The sequence below is a fragment of the Scylla paramamosain genome, chromosome 21, assembly GCF_035594125.1.
Source record: "Scylla paramamosain isolate STU-SP2022 chromosome 21, ASM3559412v1, whole genome shotgun sequence".
Taxonomy (NCBI): Eukaryota; Metazoa; Arthropoda; class Malacostraca; order Decapoda; family Portunidae; genus Scylla; species Scylla paramamosain.
This window is the reverse complement of record NC_087171.1, coordinates 15,158,267-15,183,054: the sequence shown is the minus strand read 5'-3', so window position 1 is coordinate 15,183,054 and position 24,788 is coordinate 15,158,267. Positions and strand designations below refer to the sequence as shown.

The 24,788-nt window shown below is 44.6% G+C and overlaps 2 protein-coding genes across 3 annotated transcripts in view; both read right to left on the bottom strand.

Annotated features, from left to right (window-relative positions):
* Window positions 1-6,503: 6,503 nt before the first annotated feature.
* On the bottom strand, window positions 6,504-12,984 carry LOC135111082 (uncharacterized). The gene is made up of 4 exons (XM_064024012.1): window positions 12,828-12,984; window positions 9,271-9,430; window positions 7,571-9,186; window positions 6,504-6,951 (listed from the first exon to the last, which is right to left on the bottom strand). Exons 1-4 carry the CDS (start codon window positions 12,967-12,969, stop codon window positions 6,785-6,787), a joined length of 2,085 nt encoding a protein of 694 aa, XP_063880082.1. The 5' UTR covers window positions 12,970-12,984; the 3' UTR covers window positions 6,504-6,784.
* A 5,604-nt stretch (window positions 12,985-18,588) lies between these two features.
* LOC135111081 (fibroin heavy chain-like) overlaps window positions 18,589-24,788 on the bottom strand; it is a 9,473-nt gene continuing 3,273 nt past the window's right edge. The window contains exons 4-6 of one of the 2 annotated variants that reach the window (XM_064024011.1): window positions 21,532-24,788; window positions 19,147-20,751; window positions 18,589-18,930 (exon numbers count right to left, since the gene is read on the bottom strand). The exon at window positions 21,532-24,788 is cut by the window's right edge and continues 921 nt beyond it. In XM_064024011.1, the coding sequence (XP_063880081.1) occupies window positions 18,752-18,930; window positions 19,147-20,751; window positions 21,532-24,788 (5,041 nt within the window). In that variant the 3' untranslated portion in view covers window positions 18,589-18,751. Of the gene's footprint in view, window positions 18,931-19,146 lie in introns of both variants that reach the window. The other variant, XM_064024010.1, reaches the window with a different exon arrangement.

Sequence of the window (24,788 nt, the reverse complement as noted above, 5' to 3'; positions counted from 1 at the left end):
TCTTGTATGAGTTGAGTTGTATTGTATTTGATAGATATTGTTATATCTCGAATTTTTTATGGTAATGATGATGATGATGATAGCAAAAAAAAAAAAAAAGAATAATAATAATGCAGGTTATCATAAAAGAGCCACATTTTCCATCAGGGTCGCGTCCTCAGCTGTGGTTGTCTTGCCCCGTGTCAGTTCAGGGAACCCGAGTGTGCCGAGTGTGAGTCCTAAAGGTCAGCACGTTTGAAAAACTGGATTGTGTTCACTTCAGAGTCAGACATTCATTTTTTTTTTTTCTCTCTCTCTCTCTCTCTCTCTCTCTCTCTCTCTCTCTCTCTCTCTCTCTCTCTCTCTCTCTCTCTCTCTTTTCCACGAAGTCTCTCACAGCGGGATATGTCTGTCGATCTGCTGCAATTATTCGTACGAAGTGTGGTTAGGAAATAGAATGTTGACTCGACTTGACTTGTTTTGTTCAGTTTGATTTCATTTCTGTGTACGTACATATGAAGGAGGCTGGTATAAACACACACACACACACACACACACACACACACACACACACACACACACACACACACACACACACACACACACACGCTTAAAAAAAAAAAAAGGAGGAAAATAAAGGCTGATTTCAAAGAGTCAACTTTCCTGCAGATTATTTTGTCGTTAGTGTCTTTGAATGAGAGGTAGGTATGCGGTTTTCTGCCAGTTATTCAACCCCATTGTACTTCATTGTGAATGTGTATGCCTCTTTACGAAATGGTGAACCGATGATGTTGGCTTGCTGCGTATGTTTAATTACTTGCAGCCTGATTTGTGTTCTTCCTTCCCTTAACTGACTGTGTGTTCCACTTTCCTCAGAGGCTTCGGTTTTCATTTCTGAAGTTTCGATACCTTTTTTGCGAAATGGTTAAGGAATACGTTAGTTTTATTATATTTTTCAATTTTCTATCTATCTATCTATCTATCTATCTGTCTATCTATCTATCTATCTATCTTTCTATCATCTTTCTATCTACCTGTCTGTCTACCTATCTATCTACCTGTCTATCTATCTATCTATCTATCTATCTATCTATCTATCTATCTATCTATCTATCTATCTATCTATCTATCTATATATATATGTGTCTGTCTATCTGCTTATCTATCTATTTATTTACTCTATTTGCTAATCCACCTATCTATCTATCTACCTATCTATCTATCTATCTGTCTATCTATTTATCTATCTTGCTTACTTTGTTTAGTTGTAATTTTCTTTTGTTTTGTTTTTTCATTAAACGAAGTGTGCTCAGTTCATTCATTATCCTTTTATTTTATTTATTTATTTATCTTTTTTGATGTTGCGTTTCTCCCTATGCGAGCGCCGCCCTTGGGGAACCTTTCCGCATGCATGTCTTGAGTATTTTGGCTTTTCCCCGTCACGCAGTGCTGCCTCGCTCTGGGCAGAGGAAAACCCTTCTGGAAACCGGTGTTGCATTCTGGCTGGATTGGGCTGCTTGGGCGGCTGGTGATTCAGAGTTTCTTGCCGCCTACGCCTTACTGAGGTCAAAAGGTTGAAATTAAAACTGTTTCTCTTTCCCCATATAGGTCCGTGTTTCAAAACTTTTCGGTGTCTGAGCCAATCTACTTTTGACAGGCTCTAGTGGAATTTTTTTCAAGGGTGTTTTCATGGTTTTGGTGATAGTTTAGAAGGACTATGTAACATCAAAGGGGGAGAAACACCTATAAGAACCTAACTAATCATTTCTAGCATGTGGAAAAAAAATCCTAAAGAGAACAATGAGTTTAAGAGTGCAGGTTTGAGTGTATTCAGGACGCAACTGAGAGTAAAATCTCTTTTTCTTATCTATATCCTTCTCTTTGTTCACCTTTGGTTCTGACGCACACAGCCCGTGGGCGCGTTCATGTTCTCATTATATTATTATTTGTGGTTTCTGCAGGCTGGGAAAACCCGTGGAAGAAGCTGTTTGGAGGAGGGAGGTAAGCTTTTGCTTTCTGTTGTTCGTAGGTTCTGCTCTAAGATCCGTGTTTTGAAAAGTTTTACGCTCTCTTAAAGATTAATTTCAAAGGCCACAGAGATGATTAGACTGATTCCCGCGGGTATTTCTCCTACGGATAGTGAAAAATGCTCATTAATTTATTACTAGGGTCTTAAAAACATTCTTAAAAATCACAATATCTTCAACTAGAGTTTGTTCAAAATAGTCGAGTAGTTTGAGAATGCGGTTCATGGTCTGCAGAAGTGCTGTGCCATCCTCCCTCTCTAAATATGTCGCTTATCAATATGTAATATTTTCCCTTATTTTGATTTTCAGAAATAAACATAAACTTATGTTTGCCATTGCAATTAATCTTTCTTGGTAGAGTGGAGTAAGGGGAGTGGAATGTGTGATGATTATCTTCCCTTGAGTGCGTGGTGCAATCAGCACTGATGATGACAAGAAGAAAATGAGACTGTTACACGTGCTGTCCTCCGTTAGGCTCTCCTTGACGCAAGGCTTTGCCAGGAAAGGTGCGGCCAGGTTGCTCTGAAACGATTGGAGGTATTTTATATATATATATATATATATATATATATATATATATATATATATATATATATATATATATATATATATATATATATATATATATATATATATATATATATTATGTAGGAGGGACATTGGCCGAAGGCAACAAAAATCACCCCCCCAAAAAAAAAGGCCCACTGAGGTGCCGGTCCCCGAATAGGGTCCAAAGTGGTAATAAAAAAAATGAAGGATAAGTGTCTTGAAACATCCCTCTTGAAAGAGTTGAAAGGTGGAAATGCAGAAACGGGCAGGAAGTTCCAGAGTTTACCAGGGAAAGGTATGAATGACTGAGAATACTGGTTAACTCTTGAATTAGAGACGTGGACAGAATAGGGTTGAGAAAGAAGAAAGTCTTGTGCAGCGAGGCCACGGGAGGAGGGGAGGCACGCAGTTAGCAAGATCAGAAGAGCAGTTAACATGAAAATAGCGGTAGAAGATAGCAAGAGATGCAACATTGCGGCGATGAGAAAGTGGCTGAAGATAGTCAGTTAGAGGAGAGGCGTTGATGAGACGAAAAGCTTTTGATTCCACCCTGTGTAAAAGAGCGGTATGAGTGGAAAACACCCTCCAGACATGTGAATCATACTCCATACATGGACGGATAAGGCCCTTGTACAAAGTTAGCAGCTGAGGGTGGGGGGGTTGGTGAGAAAAACTGGCGGAGACGTCTCAGAACGCCTAACTTCATATAAGCTGTTTTTAGCTAGAGATGAGATGTGAAGTTTCCAGTTTAGATTATAAGAAAAGGACAGACAGTTGAGTATCACTGAAGAAGATTGGATAGTTGTATGGAAGGTTGTGTCGAGTTGATAGATGGAGGAATTGAGTTTTTGAGGCATTGAACAATACCAAGTTTGCTCTGCCCAAATCATAAATTTTAGAGAGATCAGAAATCAGGCGTTCTTTGGTTTTTCTGCGTGAAATGTTTACTTCCTGAAGGGTTGGACGTCTGTGAAAAGACGTGGAAAAGTGCAGGGTGGTATCATCAGCGTAGGAGTGGATAAGACAAGAAGTTTGGTTTAGAAGATCGTTGATGAATAATAGGAAGAGAGTGAGTGACAGGACAGAACCCTGAGGAACACCGCTGTTAATAGATTTAGGAGAAGAACAGTAATCGTCTACCACAGCAGCAGTAGAACGGTCAGAAGGAAACTTGAGATGAAGTTACATAGAGAAGGATAGAAGCCGTCGGAGGATAATTTGGAAGTCAAAACTTTGTGCCAGACTCTATCAAAAGCTTTCGATATGTCTAAGGCAGCAAAATCTTTAAAAGAGGAAGACCAAGACTCAGTAAGGAAAGCCAGAAGATCACCAGTAGAGCGGCCTTCGCGGAACCCATACTGGCGATCAGATAGAAGGTTGTAAAGTGATAGATGTTTAAGAATCTTTCTGTTGAGGAAAGATTAAAAAACTTTAGATAGGCAGGAAATTAAAGCAATAGGACGGTAGTTTGAGTGATCACCCTTTATAGGAACATGCTGAATGTAGGCAAACTTCCAGCAAGAAGGAAAGGTAGATGTTGACAGACAGAGTTGAAAGAGTTTGACTAGGCAAGGTGCAAGCACGGAGGCGCAGTTTCGCAGAACAATAGGAGGGATCCCATCAGATCCATAAGCCTTCTGAGAGTTTAGGCCAGCAAGGGCATGGAAAACATCATTGCGAAGAATTTTAATAGGTAGCATGAAGTAGTCAGAGGGTGGAGGAGAGCAAGTCCTGAATCATCCAAGGTAGAGTTTTTAGCAAAGGTTTGAGCGAAGAGTTCAGCTTTAGAGGTAAACGTGATAGCAGTGGTGCCATCTGGTTGAAATAAAGGAAGGAAATAAGAAAAAAAAAGTTATTGGAGATATTTTTGGCTAGGTCCCAGAAATCATGAGGGGAGTTAGATCTTGAAAGATTTTGACACTTTCTATTAATGAAGGAGTTGTTGGCCAGTTGGAGAGCAGACTTGGCATGGTTCCAGGCAGAAATATAAAGTGCAAGAGATTCTGGTGATGGAAGGCTTAAGTACCTTTTGTGGGCCACCTCTCTATCATGTATAACACGAGAAAAGGCTGTGTTAAACCAAGGTTTGGAAGGTTTAGGTATAGAAAAAGAGTGAGGAATGTACGCCTCCATGCCAGACCTCTGTTATGCGCTCGACACACAGAGACGGGTCTCTGTCACGGAAGCAGTAGTCATTCCAAGGAAAATCAGCAAAATACCTCCTCAGGTACCCCCAGCTAGCAGAGACAAAACGCCAGAGACACCTTCGCTTAGGGGGATCCTTAGAAGGGATTGGAGCGATAGGATAAGATACAGATACGAGTATGAGATTGTGATCGGAGGAGTCCAATGGAGAAGAGAGGTTAATAACATAAGCAGAAGGATTAGAGGTCAGGAAAAGGTCAAGAATGTTGGGCGTATCTCCAAGACGGTCAGGAATACGAGTAGGGTGTTGCACCAATTGCTCTAGGTCGTGGAGGATAGCAAAGTTGAAGACTAGTTCACCAGGATGGTCAGTGAAGGGAGAGGAAAGGCAAAGCTGGTGGTGAACATTCAAGTCTCCAAGAATGGAGATCTCCGTAAAATGGAAGAGAGTCAGAATGTGCTCCACTTTGGAAGTTAAGTAGTTAAAGAATTTCTTATAGTCAGAGGAGTTAGGTGAAAGGTATACATCACAGATAAATTCAGTTTGAGAGTGACTGTGTAGTCGTAGCCAGATGGTGCAGCAACACCCAGTCTACAACCCCCACACTGCCTTCTGACATTATCCCATTCTGAGGTGCAGCATCACTCAGCCCACAACCCCCCACACTCTACCTTGTTACCACCCCATCCTAGACCTCCATCTGTCCAAACTGGGTTGCAGCATCACTCATCTCAAAACCCCTCACACTACCTTCTAACACCCTCCACTATACTTCCATTTGTCCAGCCTGGGGTGCAGCATCACTCATCTCACAACCTCCCACACTAAATTCCCACACCCCCCTTAAACCTTCATTTGTCCAGCCTGGGCTGCAGCATCATTAATCCTACACTACCTTTCCACTTCCTCCCTACACATCAATCTGTCTAGCCCCGGATGCAGCATCACTCATCCCACAACTCCTCATACTACCTTTCGGCACCCCGTCCCCTACACCTCCATTTGTCCAACATGGAGTGCAGTATCACTCATCCCACAATCCAGTACACTAGCAACCATCTCCCTTCCCCCTACTGATGATGGCTATATCTTCAGGGCTGGTAGTCAGACCAGAACAAGAAGTAAGAGTTTGAAGTTTAACAAGGTTAAATTTGAGAAGGAAACAGAAAGATACTGGTTGTCAAATAGAGTAGTAGGTGATTGGAATATACTCAGTATTTAGGTTTTAGTGCTGAATAAATAAGGAAGTTTAAAATATTAGATAAATTTATGATGGATAATATGTATGTATGCTTTGGAAAGGGACTGCCACATGTAAACCTGCTGGCTTCTTACAGCTTCTTCTACGTTCTCATGTTCTTACGTGATTGAGTTGTGCTCCCAAAAATGTAGTAGAATACAAATTTACCCATAAGATGTTAAGAAATGTAATTTACAGAAGTAAAGGTTACATTTTTTGGAGGGTGGAGATTTTACATGTGTTCCCCTGATGGATCAAGGTTAGGATGGTGCTTCCTAACAGAGGACTCTGATGTAGCATTTGGGAGCTTCTAACCCGAGTGGACGCCCTTCCTAACCTCAGACTAGCCAGGGTTCGTACTCGTACACCTAAGGACGCTTTGGTCACCATGCACGCAAAGAACCACCGTGCCACTGCCGCAGATAATTGCTGGTGCAATGGTACAGAACAGTTGTTAAATTACTACTAGAATCATCAAAACATCTTTGAAAGAAATAAAATAACTTCCACCAGAGCCTGTAAGAAAAATAGGCAAAATACAGCACAGATACTACAAAATAAAGTTTTGTTTATACGTTTGTCAACAAATTTTCATCTTTATTTGTATTACCAACAAAGCCATATGGAAACAATTATAGCAAAGAAACCACGAGGAAACCACGATGTTGGCTTCCCATCACTCTTGAACGCTTCGTGAATTCTTGTTCAGCACTACTAACGAAGCTTCACGGACACGGCATTATTATCTCAATCGTAAACACCGCAGTGTCGTCTTCTCTCGTCCCTGTCAACGAAAAGGTCGCGTGTTGTGGAGGCGGGGCGATGGGCGCTTGCTAGAAGGCCTTACCACGGCTTCTTCGCTTGGGGTTTTGTGCACGTCCATTGGTTGCCGAAGCAGGGAGCGAAACAACATTTGTCTGTTGGATTGCTGCAGTCAGTGTCTGAATTACACTTGGCGCCATACCCTACAGAACCACAGGAGGTGATAGAGGGACACTGTCCGGGACGGCCTGTGTAGTAAAAAGAAAAGGATGTTATGAGTGATACTTAAAACACTCATGTACAAACATACTTTGACCTCTCATAAGATTAAATTTTTTCAGAGACTACAGAGATGATAATTTGGATTTTCATGGGTTTTCTTGTCATTGAAGATGAAGAATCTTTGTTCAGATATCACTAAAATCATAAAAGCACTCTTTATTCAACTATCACTAGAATTATAAAAGAAAAAAAAACCAAGAAAGTCCCCTTGTAGCTTGTTAGAAATTGTCGAGTTAAGATGCCTGAACGTTTGAGATTGCACAGGTTGTTTTGTAAATATGACTATTTCAATTCAGTCTGGTGATATAGTAGATGAAAGCCGCAAAAGAGAATTCCCTTTTCAGCAAGAAAGAGAAACTAGAAATAATAATAATAATAATAATAATAATAATAATAATAATAATAATAATAATAATGATAATAATAATAATAATAATAACCTCCCCCTCCAGCAATAATAGTAATAATAACAAGAAGAAGAAGAAGAAGAAGAAGAAGAAGAAAAGAAAAGAAAAACAGAACTCACACATTTAAATACTTATAACAAGTTTCTGTAGCACCTTCAAAAGCTGCAGCAGGACTCACCAACAGTAGTGGCGGTGAGCAATCCTCCGGGACCGTGCACGGAGGCAGTTGCGCTTCCCTTCCCACTTGAGGAGCTGAAGGAGGAGAAGGATGAGCTGGAGTGGAAGGAGCCATCAGGAGCCGTGCCCTTGGAAGCAACGAAGACTGACCCTGGGCGTGTCTGCTTCACCACTGTCACCTTGTGCCCACCAGCTCCCAAGCCTCCAGCGGCCCCGTGACCTCCTGCACCGCTGCCGAATGAACCGAGGGCACCAGAACCGCCGTGGCCTGCACCAGCGGAACCGAAGGCACCAGTGCCTGCACCAGCGGAACCGAAGGCACCTGAGCTGTGAGAAGCGCCAGAACCAGATGCACCGGCACCGAATGAACTGGTGCCATGAGAAGTGCTGGTACCCGATGCACCGGCGCCTTGAGAAGTTCCGAAGCCAGATGAACCTGCTCCATGGGAAGTGCCAGAACCAAATGAACCGCTGACGCCGTGACCACCAGCCGCACCGCCACCAGAACCGAATGAACTGCCGGCGCCATGGCCGCCAGCAGAGCCGAATGAACCGCCGGCGCCGTGGCCGCCTGCAGCACCTCCGGCAGAGCCGAATGAACCGCCAGCGCCGTGGCCGCCAGCAGCACCACCAGCAGCACCACCAGCAGAACCGAATGAACCGGCAGCGCCGTGGCCGCCAGCAGCACCACCAGCAGAACCGAATGAACCAGCAGCGCCGTGGCCGCCACCAGCACCACCAGCAGAACCGAATGAACCGGCAGCGCCGTGACCACCACCAGCACCGCCAGCAGAGCCGAATGAACCGCCAGCGCCGTGGCCGCCACCAGCACCACCAGCAGAACCGAATGAACCGGCAGCGCCGTGGCCGCCACCAACACCACCAGCAGAACCGAATGAACCGCCAGCGCCGTGGCCGCCACCAGCACCACCAGCAGAACCGAATGAACCGCCAGCGCCGTGGCCGCCAGCAGCACCACCAGCAGAACCGAATGAACCGCCAGCGCCGTGGCCGCCACCAGCACCACCAGCAGAACCGAATGAACCGGCAGCGCCGTGGCCGCCAGCAGCACCACCAGCAGAGCCGAATGAACCGGCAGCGCCATGACCACCACCGGCACCGCCAGCAGAGCCGAATGAACCGCCAGCGCCGTGGCCGCCACCAGCACCACCAGCAGAACCGAATGAACCGCCAGCGCCGTGGCCGCCACCAGCACCACCAGCAGAACCGAATGAACCGCCAGCGCCGTGGCCGCCACCAGCACCACCAGCAGAACCGAATGAACCGCCAGCGCCGTGGCCGCCACCAGCACCACCAGCAGAACCGAATGAACCGCCAGCGCCGTGGCCGCCACCAGCACCACCAGCAGAGCCGAATGAACCGGCAGCGCCGTGGCCGCCACCAGCACCACCAGCAGAGCCGAATGAACCGGCAGCGCCGTGGCCGCCACCAGCACCACCAGCAGAGCCGAATGAACCGCCAGCGCCGTGGCCGCCACCAGCACCACCAGCAGCACCACCAGCAGAACCGAATGAACTACTAGCGCCGTGGCCACCAGCAGAACCGCCGGCGCCATGACCACCAGCAGCACTGAAGCTTCCTGATCCTGATGAGGCTCTGAAACAAACAATTAGATAAGTTATCAAAACGATCGTGTGTGTGTGTGTGTGTGTGTGTTCTCACTAACCACTCGCTACTCACCCTGCGGAGGAGGAGCCGAAGGCAGAGGAAGAGGAAGAAGAGGATGCCGAAGCCTTGGACCCTGCCGATGATCCAGCGCCGAAGCTCTTGGTTGGCGGGATGTAGCCTGCCATGGCGACGGCCGCCGCCGCCGCCAGGAACACCAACACTCGCACGCCCACTGCAGTCAAGGACATCATCGTCAGGAGAGGGTCAGGGAATGTTGATGGTCGTTTTGTATTTTGTTGATTTATTAGTCTGAACTATTTGTCGACGCTTATGTGTGTGTCTGTACGTCTCTCTCTCTCTCTCTCTCTCTCTCTCTCTCTCTCTCTCTCTCTCTCTCTCTCTCTCTCTCTCTCTCTCTCTCTCTCTCTCTCTCTCTCTCTCTCTCTCTCTCTCTCATGCACACACACACACACACACACACACACACACACACACGCACACACACACACGAAGACACAAAATAACAACAACATACTGATGCATACACATACTTTATATACATTTTTTTTATTCCTGACAGTGACTCGTAGAGAACACGTACTCTATTCAGCTCAGCAAACCCTCTAAGGCAAGAACATTCGTTAGTGAAATTCATCGCCAGTCACACTTTCGAAATGATTATTATGATGCAGGAAATCTGACGAAAGAGCAATGTGCGAGTAAGTGACTGCAGAACCACCGCCATGAAAGACTGATTAAGGTAGGGGAAGTGGCAATGACCTCAATGTCTCCCAGGTAAAGAAAGGTGGTGTTGGGATTACTGGGTAGTCTTTTTACAGCTTGAGTGACTTTGTGACGTGACGTGTATGTTATGTATATGTTGTACTGTACATAAACTTGAATTGATTTATTTATTTTTCTTTTTAAACAGTGATAAGGATGTGTTGCTACCTGTTGCTCTTATCCGTATTTTGAAACATTTTGAACTCTAACTAGGACCAGTTCTAAAAGCCACAAAAATAACTAATCGTGTCTTAATCGGGTGTAGTATATGTTACGTAGGTATTGTAGGTAAGCTCTTATTTATTATTTTGAGCAAAGATGAAGATGTATTGTTACCTACTGCTCATGTCCGCATTTTATAACACTTTGAAGTCTCACTAAGACAATTTTTAAAGGCCGCAATAGCAATTGATCGGGTTCTTATGGATGTGTTTTACTCAGTGATGATGCAGAGTCCTTGTAGAACTATCCCTAGAATTATGAAAAGAACCTTGAAAACCCCAGCGCTTTATGAACTCGTAGAGGCTGTTATAAGCAGTCGAGATGATAAGTCGATGGACCCATTTTCAGAAACGCTTTGCTCTCTCATCACAGCTATTTTCAAAGGCCACAGAGATGATTAGCCGGGTTTTCAAGAGTGGTTCTCCTGTTAATAATGTAGAAATTTTGTTAATCTTTTACTAGTATCACAGAAACAACTATGTGTAACTTCAATTAGAGCCTTTTGAAAGTAATGGAGGTGCGGCGCGGAAATGTTTCAGAATATGGGATTTGGGCGTTGCCTGAATGGTGCACAAGGTTACGCCACGTTCCTCCTGTACTACACTACCGGTTATTGCATTTTCGCTTTGTTTTTGAACACTCAGTCCCTTCCCGTCCTTCACTTCCTCCCATCCCGGCAATTTGCTCCATTTTTCCCCCACTTCTAAGATCGGAAGCATCTTTCATTCACATCACCATCATCATCCCGTCATCATCACGTACAACACCAGCACCAACAACAGCGAAATAAAGCTTCTCCTCCGCCTCCCCCTCTTCCTCCTCCTCCTCCTCCTCCTCCTACTACTACTACTACTGCTGCTTTAGTTAAGTGATTAAACAGTTTTTCGCTATTCTATATACTTGAAAGCATGACATGAATTCTTATCATCGTGGTGAAAAATAAAACCAGATACAGTTTGTTTATCCGAGAGTAAATATTTAAACCTGAATGACGTAACAGTGGATCTCCAGCATTGTAATAGGAGTGTTTTGTTCACGGCCATCATTTTGCTCATTTGCTTGAGTTTTGCTCCTTAACTTATACTGGTCTGCATTCAAACGCTTCGGAAGTGTAAGGAACATATTACTATTAACTTTACGGCGCTCAGTGCGAAAAGTATGCATGTAAGTGTTATTTTTACTCTACAGAATCTACAGAGATATGGAAATAGGCTGATGGAAACTGAGATGAAGGGATGGAAGTCTATGTGCCACCAGTCATGCAGACTTCTTTACATTTAACATTGCTAGCGTTTCTCTCAAGCGAGTGGCAGGGAATGGACGACGCAAAAGAACCTCAGGTGTGTCGCATGATTGACAGTTGCATCAGTTCATTCTTATAAGTCATGCAGGACACATATATCAAACTGTTTTTTATTTTTTGGTGTTGACATGATCTTTCCAGCCGCATTTGAACACTACGGTTAACTTGACGTGTGTGTAGAATAACTGACGTTCGCCTCACAAAGTCTGTCGTGGCCACTATGATTAGAAACGTTTAATAATTTTGTTTCGACTGTATGATGATGAAATGTCAGGTAAACAAGTCACTGAAAGGTTTTTTTTGCTTTTAAAGATTCTTCGTGCACAGTGTCATTACGGTAAAAAAAAAAAAATGAAACAAAGAAGAAAAGAAAAGAAGAAAAAGATAAAAAAAAACCCTTCACCTTTTTTCTTCACACTGCGGAGCTAAACATAAAAAAAAAAAGACGAGAAGCTTAAGTAGATTTATGAGTATGCTAGTCTCTCGTCAAATGAACTTGGTCGAACCTGAACAATGTCAAAGCAGAGGCAAGAAATAGTCGAAACCGAAGATGCCTGGTAAAGTGCTCCCCTCGCGGCCGAAAGGTTGGGTTTGGCAGTGTCTCGGTAAGATAGGAAGCGCCGTCCCATACTCCCGTGATATGGCCTTGTTCTTGCGGCTCCGCGTCTCACTTAGTCCAAAATCAACAGGTCAGACTCGACTTAATTTTTCTTTTACTAGGAGTCATAACAAAGAGGAATACATTGAAGACACATCATATTTGCAAGTTTGTGACGATGAAAAAAAAAAAAAAATCAGTTCGAACTTCACCAGCAGATCACAGAGAATGGAATTTTTGCAGACACAACATAAAGGAAGTGACGAATACACACACGAAAACACACACACACACACACACACACACACACACACACACACACACACACACACACACACACACACACATACACACATACACACACACAGGTTATTTATGAATGTATGCAATGAAGAAGAAAAGAAGCAATTTAAACTTGACTAGATAAAGGATGGAAGGAAACCGAAACTTTGCACACACGAGAAAGGCAAAAAACAATAAGTATACGAATACGAATAAAACACAATTAATTATGAGCATGAATCGAGGAAAAAAAAAAAAAACGAAAAAGAAAAAGGAACAGTTCAAATAGTATGACTGGTGAGTGTCTAAAAAAAAAAAAGAAAGAGCCGAAGAAAAAGAAACAGTTGAAATGATGACATGACTCGTGGATCTCCGGAGAATCGAAGCAACGCAGACAAAACACAAGGGAAAGCAAGAAAAGACGAATGGAGCACGACTTACTTCTCAGTGTGTGCGGTGGGAGGGAAAGAATGCTACTGCCACCACTCCTGAGGCGAGCACAAGTCTTGCCGCTCCACCCCGCGCCTGCCTTTATATATACACTGCCAGGACATGCAGGATCCGCCGCGTATTTCCCTTGCATTTGTTCCGGATCTCTCCCGCCCGAAGCTTGGAGGTTTCAGGTCAAACTTTTGCTAGTATTTTCTTCACCTTGAGAACTGGGCACGTGTGTCTTATGTATGCTAATGTTCAGGTTTAGAAATCAGAGAGAGCAAAGTAACAGAACTCGGTTGGTCAACACTACTGTGACTGTTTTCCTCCTTCATTTAAAACGGATCTTGTTATTTATTTTCCCTCGTCACCCTTGGCCAGGTTTCTTTGCATGTGGAGAGAAGTACGTTTCAATATACAGCAGCTTCTTTTCTGTGGATGGACTGATGATTTTTTTGAGCGTCCTCACGTGAATGCTTCTCCCACGTGATGACCACAGGATTGCAATTATTATAGACAGTGTTCTTCAGTAACATCACAATCATATAGCGACACTCTCTTCCTCCTCAGTAACTCCGTGAGGATATGATTGCAACACCATTTTTCTTTTTATTTTTTCCTTTTTTTTTTTCATACTATCCTATCAGTGCCTTCCATTCCAGTATTCTCTGTAATGAAGCTGCTTCCAAACCTGAAGGTGATCTTGAAATGAGGTTTAAGTTTCGTGATTTTTCGTGCCATTTCTTTATTTTCATTATTTCCAGAGAGAGAGAGAGAGAGAACGTCTAGTTTTCCCTAGTCTGTTAGGGCTGAGACGGTGCCTCCTGATGAAGAGAGAGAGAGAGAGAGAGAGAGAGAGAGAGAGAGAGAGAGAGAGAGAGAGAGAGAGAGAGAGAGAGAGAGAGAGAGAGAGAGAGAGAGAGAATAAGTATCTATCAGTATATTCATAAATCCTTAAATCTATCTGCATTCAAGTCACACCTTTACTTCACGCCCTTATTCTGTCTCACCTTGAACAGACACCCACCACTACCACCACCACTACCTTCCTTCCCACCTGCTCTCTCCCTTCCCCTACTGGCACCTTTGACTCCTCACAACTTGAACTATATTCCCGTCTCTGTTTCCCTTTCCTCTTCCTTGACTTCCTGATACAGAGACTCGTAATGCGGTACAGTTCAGATTCTAAGTCACGTGGTGTCATCTTATTGCAGGTGGTGTCGCTTGTGTCCTTGCTGGTTGTAGTTTGCTGTAAGGCTCGATTTTAGAAGTTAGGGTGGTGGTGGTGGTGGCGGTGGCGGTGGTGATGGTGGTAGTGGTGGTGGTGGGGATGCTGGTGGTGGAAGGAGTAGGATTGGGAATAGTTGCAGTTTTGTTGTTATTGTAGTAGTAGTAGTAGTAATAGTAGTAGTAGTAGTAGTAGTAGTAGTAGTAGTAGTAGTAGTAGTAGCAGTAGTAGCAGTAGCAGCAGCAGCAGCAGCAGTAGCAGTAGTAGTAGTAATGCTAGATAAAATGACAGATTCTTCTCTCTCTCTCTCTCTCTCTCTCTCTCTCTCTCTCTCTCTCTCTCTCTCTCTCTCTCTCTCTCTCTCTTCTCTCTCTCTCTCTCTCTCTCTCTCTCTCTCTCTCTTCCGGGTTGCAAAGGCCACTATGGAACGTTGACCTGCCCCCAGCTCGCCAGCACGTCCCCCCACCTCACACCTACCACCTTCCCTTTCTAATTTCCCTCTAAGCACCACGACTTACCTGACGAATGGTTAATAGGACGCTTTGCTTCTTGGTTTCAACACTTCGCGACTTGGTGTTCTTCCTTCTTACTTCGACGAATCGGGTTTCCCACGTCAGATCAAGCTGTCAACCAGTGTGGCTTATTCAAGGTCACTTTGATGTTTTACTTTGTTTTCTTGTGATTTTTGTTGTTGTTTGTTTATGTGTGTTTGTTTGGCGCAGTGGTTACGGTAATAGTGGTAATTCTAATATGTTATTACTGCTACTACTACCTCTGCTGCTGCTACTAGTACAACAACAGCAACAGCAGTAGCAGCAGTAACAACAACAATAACGACTCCACTACCACCCACCAACACCACCACCACCACCACCAACAACAACAACAACAACATCAACAAACTACTACTACTACTACTACTACTACTACTACTCACCCATGCGAGCACTATAAAATATTCCTCGTTATATTGCACACATTTTCTATATTCGCAAACTTTCAGACAGAACGTAGTTGATCATGGGAAAATATGTAGTAGGTTTGATAATTTTTACCTACATTTCAAGATGTATTTTCGGGGGAAGCGAGGTGGAGAGAAGGTCATTAATTATCTCCAAGTGCTGGTACATCTGAAGGGGGATGTACGTTGTCTTGAAGTGGCGAAAGAAATAAAGTTTGTGGAAAGTACAGAAGTTTTGAAGTACGTGTTGTTTTAGGACGTCATCACATTTCTCTCTCTCTCTCTCTCTCTCTCTCTCTCTCTCTCCTCTCTCTCTCTCTCTCTCTCCTCTTCTCTCTCTCTCTCTCTCTCTCTCTCGTCATATTAGTTCCTCTTATGCTCTTTTCTTTTCTACTTTCTTTTTTTTCTTTCTTTATCACTACCACTAACACCACCACCACCATCTACTACTACTACTACTACTACAACTACTACTATTACTACTACTACTACTACTAGCACCACTACTCTCTCTCTCTCTCTCTCTCTCTCTCTCTCTCTCTCTCTCTCTCTCTCTCTCTCTCTCTCTCTTCCCCCACACGGGCTTTTCCACCTCCCCTGACCCTATGGCCTCTGTATAAAGGAGACAGGGAGGTATGAAGGAGGAGGAGGAGGAGGAGGAGGAGGAGGAGGAGGAGGAGGAGGAGTATAAGGGAAGGAAAGAAGGAGTGTCTTATGGTTACCGTGACTTGTCTGTTCCAGGAATATAGTGTTACCTCCTACTCTTCCACTCCCCACACGTACACTCCTGCGTTGCCTCGGATTTTGAAGCAATGAGGAACTGAGAGATCGACTGGGGATGGAACTCCTAACGTAGCACTCAACGTACAGAATGTCTTGCCACTCAGACTGTTGTGATTATAGTGATGCAAAGGGTATCTGGTTGAGCGTGACTGTTCTAAGCTTTGTTCTGTGCGTTATCCTGTGAGTGCTCCAGCAACCCACTCCCCCAGCACACACTACGTACAAACTTCTTTCTATTCCCCTTCTCACGTCAAATATATAATAAGCGTATCTTATAATAAATTGTAAACTTTAGTGTGCTTCTTCCTACCCCCACCAGAAAGCTTGAGGAAAAGTTTATTTCAGACAGTACTGCGTTCCTCCAAATCTGAGCCTTACCACTCGAAATAATCTTTTACTGCGGAGAACCTGACCGTTAGTCAATAAGAAGAAAAACCAACCCCCCCTATCAATTTCTTTTTTCAGCCACTAGTGCCAAAAAAAAAAAAAGAGGAGGGGGAAGACCTTGCATACCCTAATCATTTGTAAGATCACCAACACTCCATTCTCCTCAACCACTCGAAAGGGAAAATCTTCGAGATACAGGACCACTATAAGGACTAAAATACTCCCCTTAAGACCTGTATTTTGAAACGTTTTGTTCTCTCATAAGGACCAGTTTCAAAATCCACAGAGGTGATTAGTCAGGTTATCAAGAGAGCTTTTCTCATTGACGACGCGGAGAATCCTTGATAAAGTATATCAAGAATCCTGAAAACACCATTGAAAACTTCAGGAACTTCTACTGCACCCTGTTGAAAAGTGCTCGAGATGAGATACAGACACATCTGAGAATATGAATTTTACGTCGTCTTGATTAAAAACATTTTACCTTGTAAGTAAGTTAGAAAGTAAGGTTTCGCTTTCAGTCAGTTCGCGACAGTGTTTACGTGGTCGAAAGGGGCACAGAGTTACTCGTTGTGTACTCGTACATAAAAATAAACGCAATATTTCCCCGTAATCCGCGTTAAAATATTAGTCTTAAGTAACGCTTCATTTTCACTCAGCTCGCTATAATGTTTACTCGGCTGGCGGTGGACATGGTAACTCGTAGCCTTCATGAAAACACAAACACTTCCCCGTAATCCGCATTAAAATCTTAGTTAGGCCTTTTTTTTTTTTTTTGTAAGTCAGTTTGCAACGATCTATACGGGGTTAACTGTGGACAGAATAAGTCGTAGCAATCACTTTTTTTTTTTAATAATAATAAAAAACAAGCAATTTCCCGTTATTTGCATTAAAACCTCTTTTCACTCAGTTCGCGACAATGTTTACGCGGTCTGAGGTCGGAGGTGGACAAAGTAACTCGTGGCCTTCATAAAAACGCAGCACTTCCCTGTAAGCAGCGTTCCAGTAAGCACTGCAATAAGACCGTGGGTAGCAGACGCTCTTCCAGCCTTCAGTGTATTGCGTCACTACCAGCGGGAGGCAGGACTCGAGGTCTTGTTGCATCCTGGTGACGGTCGCGTTAGTGCTCAGACGCTCCTGCAGCATTTCGTTCAGTTTTGTTTTGTGAAAGTTTCCCTTTTATTTTAGTTATGATGTTTCTGTGTTGTTGTTGTTGTTGTTGTTGGTGTTGATGGTGGTGGTGGTGGTGGTGGTGGTTGTGGTGATAATAATAATGATAATAATAATAATGACAATAATAATAATAATGATAATAATAATAATAATAATAATAATAATAATAATAATAATAATAATAATAATGATAATAATAATAGTAATAGTAATAGTAATAATAATAATAATAATAATAATAATAATAATAATAATAATAATAATAATAATAATAATAATAATAATAGTAATAATAATAAGTAGCAGCAGTAGTAGTAATAGTAATAGTGATAAAACACACACACACACACACACACACACACACACACAAAGAAGACGTTATCAGGACTCTCTTTCTCTGCGATGCCTCCTCCCACCTCAGGAATGCGTTGGGGAGTCGCCCTGATAACTGCTGCGTGTCGCTCACAGGGCCGGGAGTAGGGGAAGAGAGATAGAGGGAGAGTAGTCTGGGCCTTAGGATACTCGGGATATACTAGAGTTTTGGTGGTTTATGTGAATGAAACCTGGAAGTAATAAAAAAAAAATAAACAAAAAAAAAAAATAAATAAATGAAAAAATAAATAAATACTCTTTATTTTTTTAAGTCGAACCTATAAATGTTTCTCTTCTTTCCATGCGCATAAACAATCAGTCAGTTAATAAATAAATAAATAAGTAAATGAATAAATGAATAAACAAGAACAATAAGTAGTCTTGATTACATGAGAACATTTTCCAACACTATCTTGAAATCAATTCTGAGAGAAATATAAAAGACTTAAGAAAGATGTTCTGTTTTCATTATAGCTTTCGATATTTTATTCATTTTCATTCTTTAGATTTTTTTTTTTTTCCACAGAAAGATTTTTCCTCTCTGTGATAACAAATTGCATCATTGTTGTGCGTAATTAGCTGCGGTATGGAAAATTACTGCTCAGACATCGATCTATAGTAGGTGTCCGGTGTACAAGCATTTGGATTTGTGTGGATATTGTACAGTTTTCCAAAGTAGTGATGGCATATTCTACAAAATGTTTAAGACAAAAGAGCAGCATTGTATAAATACCTCTATTTGGTCACACCTTCCATTCTTCTCTCTCTCTCTCTCTCTCTCTCTCTCTCTCTCTCTCTCTCTCTCTCTCTCTCTCTCTCTCTCTCTCTCTCTCTCTCTCTACAGCTAATCAGAAAATACTCATCGATGAGGGATTAATCTTTTTATTCATGTACTCATTTTCTTATTTATCATTTCATTTATTGCCTAACAGCAGGAAAAGTTGACAACAAAGGAACAAGCGGCGAGTAGAGGAGGCTGAACACAGTGCCAGGCGGACAGCCAGTCTCAGAGGAGTGCCACCCTCGAGGCTACCATCCAGGGGGCTGTCTGAGGGAACGCTTGCACACAAAATGTTCGGATTTACCGTAGAAATAGCAAGTGTCAAAGCAGCACTTTTCGTCGGGCTCACAGGCGCTGTCGTTGTTACATAACTTGGGTTTGGGGCCGGTGCATTTATCGGTGATTTCCGGGCAGAATCCGTCGTGGCCTTGGGGACGAAGGACGGGGCCGAGGAGGGTACGAGGAGACAGAGCGAGAGAAAGAGTAAGATGAATGTAATAATGTACCTAATATGTGATTTGTTTCTTTGTCACAAAGGTTTTATCCTCAAGTATTCAGAGTATGAAAGTAAAACAGGAAAAGGAATGTTTAATATGGAATCATGCTTCAGTTTATACTGGAAATGACTATGAACATTTCTCACCTGGTCCGTAGTTGGAAGGCACGAAGGAATGAGAAGTGAAGCCTGAAGATCCATCACCTACACCACTGCTACCGGGCCTTTTAGAACTATGGACAGAACCACTGATCTTGGAGCCATGACTGGAACCACTAGCTCCAAATCCAGAAACAGGTGAAAGAGCAGATCCAATGGTACCGAAGGTACCACTAGAACCGTGGGCTGTGCCACCGGATGAACTGAAAGAACTGGAACTGTGTCTTGTACTAGTGAAACCATGCTGAGTAGAAGAGTGTCGAGTTAAAGAACCATGACCACCGGTACTTGTAGAGAGTGATCCAGCTCCTGTTCCAGAACCAGTTCCAGTCACAGATGAAGTGAATTTAGTAGAAGAGTGTTTGGTGGAACCAGTAGAACCAGGACCATAGGCGCCAGGAGTATATGCTCCAGTTCCTGTTCCAGAGCCAGGGCCAGTTCCTGATGAAGTGATTCTGGTGGAAGTGTGTCTAGTGGAACCAATAGAACCAGGGCCAAATGTTCCTGTTACCGTTCCAGAACCAGCAGCGGTTCCGGGTGATGTGAATGTAGTAGAGGTGTGTCTAGTAGAACCAGCAGAACTTGGGCTAAATGCTCCAGTTCCTGTTCCGGAAACAGTACCAGTCACAGATGAAGTGAATTTAGTAGACGTGTGTTTGGTGGAACCAGTAGAACCAGGACCATAAACGCCAGGAGTATATGCTCCAGTTCCTGTTCCAGAGCCAGTACCAGTTCCAGATGAAGTGAGTCTAGTAGAAGTGTGTCTTGTCGAACCAGTAGAACCAGGACCAAATGCTCCAGAGCCAGCACCAGTAGAACCAGGACCGAATGCTCCAGAGATAGCACCAGTAGAACCAGGACCGAATGCTCCTGTTCCTGCTCCAGTCCCGACGCCAGATCCAGATGAAGCAAATGTAGTAGAAGTATGCCTTGTAGAACCAGTCGAACCTGGACCAAATGCTCCAGTTCCTGTTCCAGTACCAGCACCGGTCACGGATGATGTGAATTTAGTAGAAGTGTGTTTAGTGGAACCAGTGGAACCAGGACCGAATGCTCCAGTCCCTACTCCGGTTCCAGATGATGTGAATGTAGAAGAAGTATGCTTCGTAGGACCAGTAGAACCAGAGCCAAATGCTCCAGTTCCTGCTCCAGTACCAGCGCCAGTTCCAGTTGAAGTGAATGCAGTACTATGCTTTGTAGAACCAGTAGAACCAGGACCAAATGCTCCAGTTCCTGTTCCAGTACCAGCACCGGTCACGGATGAAGTGAATTTTGTAGAAGTGTGTTTAGTGGAATCAGTGGAACCAGGACCGAATGCTCCTGTTCCTGCTACAAAGCCAGCCCCAGTACCAGATGAGGTGAATGTAGCAGAAGTATGCTTTGTGGAACCAGTAGAACCAGGACCATAGGCACCAGAAGTATATGATCCAGTACCTGTTCCAACACCGGTGCCAGTTCCGGATGATGGGAACGTGATAGATGTGTGCTTGGTGGAACCAGTAGAACCAGGACCAAATGCTCCAGAGATTGCACTAGTAGAACCAGGACCGAATGCTCCAGAGATAGCACCAGTAGAACCAGGACCAAATGCTCCTGTTCCTGCTCCAGTCCCGACGCCAGATCCAGATGAAGCAAATGTAGTAGAAGTATGCCTTGTAGAACCAGTCGAACCTGGACCAAATGCTCCAGTTCCTGTTCCAGTGCCAGCACCGGTCACGGACGATGTGAATTTAGTAGAAGTGTGTTTAGTGGAACCAGTGGAACCAGGACCGAATGCTCCAGAGATAGCACCAGTAGAACCAGGACCGAATGCTCCTGTTCCTATTCCAGAGCCAGCGCCAGTGCCAGATGAAGTGATTGTAGTAGAAGTATGCTTTGTGGAACCAGTAGAACCAGGACCAAATGCTCCAGTTCCTGTTCCAGTACCAGCACCGGTCACGGATGAAGTGAATTTAGTAGAAGTGTGTTTAGTGGAACCAGTGGAACCAGGACCGAATGCTCCAGTCCCTGCTCCGGTTCCAGATAATGTGAATGTCGTAGAAGTATGCTTCGTAGAACCAGTAGAACCAGGACCAAATGCTCCAGTTCCTGCTCCAGTACCAGCGCCAGTTCCAGTTGAAGTGAATGCAGTACTATGCTTTATAGAACCAGTAGAACCAGGACCAAATGCTCCAGTTCCTGTTCCAGTACCAGCACCGGTCACGGATGAAGTGAATTTAGTAGAAGTGTGTTTCGTGGAACCAGTAGAACCAGGACCATAGGCACCAGAAGTATATGATCCAGTACCTGTTCCAGCACCGGTGCCAGTTCCGGATGATGGGAACTTAATAGATGTGTGCTTGGTGGAACCAGTAGAACCAGGACCAAATGCGCCAGAGATAGCACCAGTAGAACCAGGACCGAATGCTCCTGTTCCTGCTCCAGTCCCGACGCCAGATCCAGATGAAGCAAATGTAGTAGAAGTATGCCTTGTAGAACCAGTCGAACCTGGACCAAATGCTCCAGTTCCTGTTCCAGTACCAGCACCGGTCACGGATGATGTGAATTTAGTAAAAGTGTGTTTAGTGGAACCAGTGGAACCAGGACCGAATGCTCCAGTCCCTACTCCGGTTCCAGATGATGTGAATGTAGAAGAAGTATGCTTCGTAGGACCAGTAGAACCAGAGCCAAATGCTCCAGTTCCTGCTCCAGTACCAGCGCCAGTTCCAGTTGAAGTGAATGCAGTACTATGCTTTGTAGAACCAGTAGAACCAGGACCAAATGCTCCAGTTCCTGCTCCAGTACCAGCACCAGTTCCAGTTGAAGTGAATGCAGTACTATGCTTTGTAGAACCAGTAGAACCAGGACCAAATGCTGCAGTTCCTGTTCCAGTACCAGCACCGGTCACGGATGAAGTGAATTTAGTAGAAGTGTGTTTCGTGGAACCAGTGGAACCAGGACCAAATGCTCCTGTTCCTATTCCAGAGCCAGCACCAGTGCCAGATGAAGTGATTGTAGTAGAAGTATGCTTTGTGGAACCGGTAGAACCAGGACCATAGGCACCAGAAGTATATGATCCAGTACCTGTTCCAGCACCGGTGCCAGTTCCGGATGATGGGAACCTAATAGATGTGTGTTTTGTGGAACCAGTAGAACCAGGACCAAATGCTCCAGTTCCTATTCCAGTTCCAGGTGACGTGAATGTAGAAGTATGTTTTGTAGAACCAATAGAACCAGGACCCAGTGCTCCAGAGACAGAACCAGTTCCAGATGATGTGAATGTAGTAGAGGTGTGTCTAGTGGAACCAGTAGAACCAGGAGCAAATGCTCCAGTTCCCGCTCCAGAACCGGTTCCACTCACAGATGAAGTGAATTTAGTTGACGTGTGTTTGGTGGAACCAGTAGAACCAGGACCAAATGCTCCAGAGATAGCACCAGTAGAACCAGGACCAAATGCTCCTGTTCCTGCTCCAGGCCTGACACCAGATCCAGATGAAGTGAATGTAGTAGAAGTATGCCTTGTAGAACCAGTCGAACCTGGACCAAATGCTCCAGTTCCTGTTCCAGTATCAGCACCGGTCACGGATGATGTGAACTTAGTAGAAGTGTGTTTAGTGGAACCAGTGGAACCAGGACCGAATGCTCCTGTTACTGTTCCAGAGCCAGCGCCAATACCAGATGAAGTGACTGTAGTAGAAGTATGCTTTGTGGAACCAGTAGAACCAGGACCAAATGCTCCAGTTCCTGTTCCAGTACCAGAACCGCTTACGGATGAAGTGAATTTAGTAGAAGTATGCTTTGTGGAACCAGGACCATAGGCACCAGAAGTATATGATCCGGTACCTGTTCCAACACCGGTGCCAGTTCCGGATGATGGGAATCTAATAGATGTGTGCTTGGTGGAACCAGTTGAACCAGGAGCGGTAAATCCTGTTCCCGACCCAGAACCAGCCCCAGTCACGGATGAAGTGAATGTAGAAGTATGCTTTGTAGAACCAGTAGAACCAGGACCAAATGTTCCTGTCCCTGCTCCAGTTCCAGATGATGTGGATGTAGTAGAGGTGTGTCTAGTGGAACCAGTAGAACCAGGACCAAATGCTCCAGTTCCCGCTCCAGAACCGGTTCCACTCACGGATGAAGTGAATTTAGTTGACGTTTGTTTGGTGGAACCGGTAGAACCAGAACCATAGGCGCCAGGAGTATATGCTCCAGTTTCTGTTCCAGAGCCAGCGCCAGTTCCAGATGAAGTGAGTCTAGTAGAAGTGTGCCTTGTGGAACCAGTAGAACCAGGACCTGTTCCTGTTACCGTTCCAGAACCAGCAGCGGTTCCGGATGATGTGAATGTAGTAGAAGTGTGTCTAATGGAACCAGTAGAACCTGGGCCAAATGCTCCTGTCCCGGTTCCAGGACCAGTACCAGTTCCGGATGATGTGAATGTGCTAGATGTGTGTCTAGTGGAACCAGTAGAACCTGGACCAAATGCTCCAGATCCAGCTCCAGTACCAGATGAAGTGAATGGAGTAGAAGTATGTTTTGTAGATCCAATAGAACCAGGACCAAATGTTGCAGTTCCTGTTCCAGAACCAGCGCCGGCCACAGATGAAGTGAATTTAGTAGAAGTGTGTCCTCTAGAACCTGAGGTAAGTGATCCTGTTCCTGTTCCAAAAGCGGTGCCAGTTCCAGATAAAGATAATGTTCCAGTTCCTGTTCCAGAACCAGCACCCGTCACGGATGTAGCAAATTTTGTAGAAGTTTGTTTAGTAGAAGCTGTAGAACCTGGACGGAAGGATCCAGTTCCTATACCAGAACCAGTACCGGTCACGGTCGGAGTTAATTTAGCAGAAGTGAGTCTTGAGGGACCAAAAGCACCACTACCATCTGGAGTATATACTCCAGTTCCCGTTCCAGAACCAGAAGTAGAAGAGTGTCTGGTGGAGCCAAATGTGCCAACAGTACCAGCACCAGTAGAGGGACGAACTGAGGCTCCAAATGAAGTGTGTTTCGTGGAGGTGAGACTGCTTGATCCCGGCCTGTGTGCAGATAATCCACTTGCAGAAGTTCCTCCGAACTTAGTTGAGCTGTGACTGCTTGATCCCGGTCCGTGTGCTCCAGTTCCAGATCCAGAACCTGCTCCAGAACCTGCTCCATGCTTTGTGGAGGTGAACGTAGCTGAACCTGGACGTCCACCAGTTAAAGCAGATGAAGTGTAGGAACCACTTGAACCAGTAGAAGGGCGACTGCTTGAGCCAGGTCCGTGTGCTCCAGTTCCAGCTCCAGAGCCTGGTCCATGCCTTGTGGAGGTGAACGTGGCCGAACCTTGTGTACCGCTGGTTCCTGGACGTCTACCAGTTGAAGTAGATGAAGTGTAGGAACCACTTGAACCAGTAGAAGGGCGACTGCTTGAGCCAGGCCCGTGTGCTCCAGTTCCAGCTCCAGAGCCTGGTCCATGCCTTGTGGAGGTGAACGTGGCCGAACCTTGTGTACCGCTGGTTCCTGGACGTCTACCAGTTGAAGTAGATGAAGTGTAGGAACCACTTGAACCAGTAGAAGGGCGACTGCTTGAGCCAGGTCCGTGTGCTCCAGTTCCAGCTCCAGAGCCTGGTCCATGCCTTGTGGAGGTGAACGTGGCCGAACCTTGTGTACTGCTGGTT

Coding starts and splice junctions, on each gene's coding strand:
- LOC135111082 (XM_064024012.1), bottom strand. CDS start 12,969: ATGCAAGGGAAATACGCGGCGGATCCTGCATGTCCTGGCAGTGTATAT. Junction 9,431..12,827: donor CCCACCGCACACACTGAGAA/GTAAGTCGTGCT, acceptor CCTTGACTGCAG/TGGGCGTGCGAGTGTTGGTG. Junction 6,952..7,570: donor GCTCACCGCCACTACTGTTG/GTGAGTCCTGCT, acceptor TTTACTACACAG/GCCGTCCCGGACAGTGTCCC.